Source organism: Sinocyclocheilus rhinocerous, unplaced genomic scaffold (genome assembly GCF_001515625.1).
Source record: "Sinocyclocheilus rhinocerous isolate Xijiao unplaced genomic scaffold, SAMN03320098_v1.1 scaffold147, whole genome shotgun sequence".
Classification (NCBI taxonomy): Eukaryota; Metazoa; Chordata; class Actinopteri; order Cypriniformes; family Cyprinidae; genus Sinocyclocheilus; species Sinocyclocheilus rhinocerous.
The window spans coordinates 1,284,405-1,288,763 of record NW_015651498.1 but is presented as its reverse complement, the minus strand read 5'-3'; the positions used below and the strand labels follow the sequence as shown (position 1 = coordinate 1,288,763).

Sequence of the window (4,359 nt, the reverse complement as noted above, 5' to 3'; positions counted from 1 at the left end):
GGGTGCAAAAAAATCAAAATATTGAGAAAATCATCTTTAAAGTTGTCCAAATGAAGTTCTTAGCAATGCATATTACTAATCAAAAATTACGTTTTGATATATTTACGGTAAGAAGTTTACAAAATATCTTCATGGAACATGATCTTTACTTAATATCCTAATGATTTTTAGCATAAAAAAAAAATCTATAATTTTGACCCATACAATATATTTTTGGCTATTGCTACAAATATACCCCAGCGACTTATGACTGCTTTTGTGCTCCAGGGTCACATTCTTTTAATTTTAGAGGTGTAACAATACACTCATGACACAATTTGTTTGATGCACAAAACTGATCTGACGATACGTTTCTCTCATGATACTTTAAACAAAATAGAGTTAAAATGGTAGGTATTTTTTTATTATTACATGCACATCATGTGATAAATGGTTAACAAAATAAGATACACAATAGAAATATTCATTATTCTGCTTAGCTAAAAATATAATTATTTTAGAATCATGCTTGCTCTCTGTCCCTGACAACATACATTTAAAAAAAAAAAATTTATTCAATAATGTATTTTTAATTTATTAATCATAATTAAGTATCGTGGAAGCTCAAATGTGTGAGCTTCTGGGTTTACCATATTTGATGCGTTGATCATTGTTTTTATGTGAACAAACACCTAAACTTTCATTTTTGGTTGAACTATTCACAATACATATTGTTGCATTTTTGTATTGCGATTATATTTTGACACAATATATTGTTACACCCCTAATATTTGGTAAGTTGTTATTTTTGTATCAGTGAGATACCATTATATGTTTTATTAATGTTTTAAATCAGTTTTTATTTTTATTTAAATTAAGTTTTTAGTAATTTTCTTGTGTTTTTTTGTCATTTTTAGTTTTTTTTTTTTTTATGTGTCTATAATTGTTATTTCAGAACTAAATTAAAATAAAAAAATGTTGGCAACTAGCTGAAATTTTTTTTGAATCTTATTTTATTTCAGTTAATGTTTATTTCATGTAATGATATAGTTTTTTTTAATGGTTTTAATTTCAGTTAACTATAATAACCCTGAGTAGTAGTATTATTAAAACTGAATTTTCTTCATTTGTGTTTGTAAATGCTCCCGTCTAACCACTTATTTTCTCCTGTCTTGTTACAAACTTTAACTAAAATTCAAATTAAAGTGGAAAATGTAAAAATAAAAATATTTTAATTCAAAATTCTAATTCTTATTGGAAATATTAATTTAAAAAAATGTACTAGTTTCTCAATTATACTTATAACACTGCTGAGTTTAAAATCAACAATAAAAACTTTCCATCATGCATTTTTCCATCATGCAAGTTTTAATGCATAATTATATAATTTGTACACAAAATTACAAAAGCCGTAAAATATCAAAAGTTTCGGTTTTAAAATTGATAATTTAACTTGCAGTCTGCAAAGCAGGGAAAAAAGTGAAAATCAGGATTATGCATAAAATAATGTCTTCAGAATCATTCATACATGTGAAAACTGAAAGCTGTGAATTGAACAAACAGCTGTAATGTGGCTCAGATTCAGACAGGAATCATGTCTTTGTGGTGTTTTTCTGCTGATTAAGGGATAATATGAGACTTCACCTTACAAATGGTTGTTGAAAGCAAAAATGCTACGAAATGCATCATATTTTATGAGAAAGTGTGACGTGTTTGAGCAAATCAGACACTATTTTTGGAATCAGCACCTCAAAATTAGTAAGAAACAAGTATTGGATTTTATTCAGCAAACATGATGCAGGTCTTTGCATTATAATGTCCATTATATTTTGCATTGTGTATAATTTTAGAGAGTTGTGATTAATTCAGTGTAATCGGTTTTGGTGCTAGATGTTGTGGAAGTGTTGACATGATTAGTCCACCTGTTTGTGCTGTGTTGCAGATCTTTGATATTTCCTGGGACCCGTTTCTGCAGCACAGGCTGGTGAGCTGCGGAGTCAAGCACATTAAAGTGAGTCACACCCCTGAGACAAAGTCCATCGAACCCGCTCTCGGAAACACATAAAACATGCCGTAATTTATTGCTCCTTTCCTTTGTTGTTTTTACTGCATTTTAATGCTTTTTCATAGACTTCATTTAAAGGAACAGTTCAGCCAAAAATCTAATTCTGTCTGAGTTAGTCAACCTGTATGACTTTCCATTTAGTTCAAATGTAAATGCATAGATGTCAAGCTCTAAAAATAAAGGTTATGCATGCACAATATTTTAAGTTTGCGGATACAAAAGATTTGCATGAGCAAAGTAGTTGATGTTTAGGTTTTCTCTTTCGTCTCACAGTTTTGGGCATTATGTGGCAATGCATTGACGCCAAAACGAGGGATTTTCGGAAAGACGGGGGACTTGCAAACCATCCTGTGCTTGGCGACGGCAAAAGATGAAGTGACGTATTCGGGAGCTCTTAACGGAGATATTTACGTGTGGAAGGGACTCAACCTGACACGAACGATACAGGCGGCACACGGAGTGAGTGAAGCTCATCACACTTCCTACACCATCACTCCCACCATATACACATCAGCTGTATGTGCATCTCCATTAAAGGACATCTGAAGTTGCAATGCATCCCACTTGTAATCAGATATTCAATGCATTGGCCATTTGTGTCATGCATCTATAACATTAGTGCATATAGCATGTGGTGACACATGTGACCTGTTGCACATGCGTTTGTAAACTCTCTTTCTTCATGCAGGCAGGGATCTTCAGCATGCACTCATGTGAGGAAGGATTCGCCACCGGTGGGCGGGATGGATGTGTGAGGCTGTGGGACGTGGATTTCAAACCCATTACCAAGATTGACCTCAGAGAGGCAGAACAAGGTTATAAAGGTAGAACATTACAGCTGGCTTTAAAGGGAACAGGATTTTTCTTGCCCTTTTGAAATAGAGTTTAATGTACTATGTGACATACTCAAACATTTACAACACAACACTTTTATTTCATTAACACATGACCGTTCACATTTATACATCAAGTAACTATTTATTATTCAGCCAATTGTGAATTACGTCAGTTTACACTAGTTCTGTAACAGAAGCAAGGCTGTAGAGTTTAGTAGAGATGCTGGTCTGTGGGACTTGATGCCAAAAACACGTTGTGCGTGTGGGACTGGAAAAAGGGGCGTGTCTTAGCCACCGCCACGGGACATTCTGATAGGGTAAGAACAGAACACACTGTTCCTCATTACCGACAGTTAATCACATCAGAACCGCAGAGTCCAACTAGTTCTGTAACAGAAGCAAGGCTGTAGAGTTTAGTAGAGATGCTGTGACATGTCCCTACCAATATCCAGCCACTACTAAATTGTCCCTAGCAATAATTTTGATCAAACAATTAAATGTCTGCTGTTATGTTCCCATCAATGCCAAAACCATTATTGACCATTTTTCAAAAGGAAATTGCATTGATCTCGATCCATTGTATCCATGATGGTACAGGAAACCCAGTATATACGGGATTGTGTCACCATGGCAACACGGCCTGCGCTTATATCACACGAGTGACAGTGTTTTCAGCAGATGTAAGTCTTGTAGCAATGAAGCTGTCAGCGCTTTCACAGCAGAAGACTGTCAGATAATTGGCTCTCAACAGGGTATCAAACTGTGCTCAGATTTGCCAGAGTCAGAGTCTCAATATGAACTCAAACAGTTCTCATTAAATGATCTGAGCTGCTCTCCACACTAATTTTTTAGTTCTGTAGTCTTATTGGATGAAGACACTGGGTTTGTTTATTTTACATTTTGCTGGTGTGTCCAATTTAGACTTCCATGTAACATGTTTTTGACTTTTTTTCCCGCTTTAAAGGTTCATTTTTGGGGGTTTTACAGCCAGTTAATGAGCCAAATTAAATTCTGCCCTGCTGAAAACACCAGCATATGACAACTGATGAGTGTGAAGCTTTTTCACTCTCTTTTACTCTCAATTTTACACAGCTATTTTTTGTGTTCATTTTAATTGTTCAATACAATATATATATATTTTTTAAGCTCTAAGGTCATCTTTTAGACGTGATGCTATTTTTCTAAGTAAATTAACTTTTGGTTCAGCATTACTGGTTTAATTCCTGTATGTGGATTTTTCTTTATGACCCATGTAATATTAATTTTACTTTTTTTTTCTGATTAGTAACAGTATTATTTATATACTATTGTGTTTATTAGTATTTTGAATAATTGTATTTTTTATTTTAATTTTAGTTTAAGTTTTAGTTATTTTGTTATGTGCTTTTGACTGTTTAATGTATATAATATATTAGGGATGTTCATTTTAACCGTTTAACCGACCGTAAGAATTTTGACCGATTAATACAATCAGTTAAA

At 33.4% G+C, this 4,359-nt stretch overlaps 1 protein-coding gene across 1 annotated transcript in view; it reads left to right on the top strand.

Annotated features, from left to right (window-relative positions):
* LOC107712954 (echinoderm microtubule-associated protein-like 6) overlaps positions 1-4,359 on the top strand; it is a 66,600-nt gene that overhangs the window by 25,507 nt on the left and 36,734 nt on the right. The window contains 3 exon segments of the mRNA XM_016518354.1: positions 1,922-1,990; positions 2,318-2,503; positions 2,733-2,868. Coding sequence (XP_016373840.1) covers positions 1,922-1,990; positions 2,318-2,503; positions 2,733-2,868 — 391 coding nt within the window.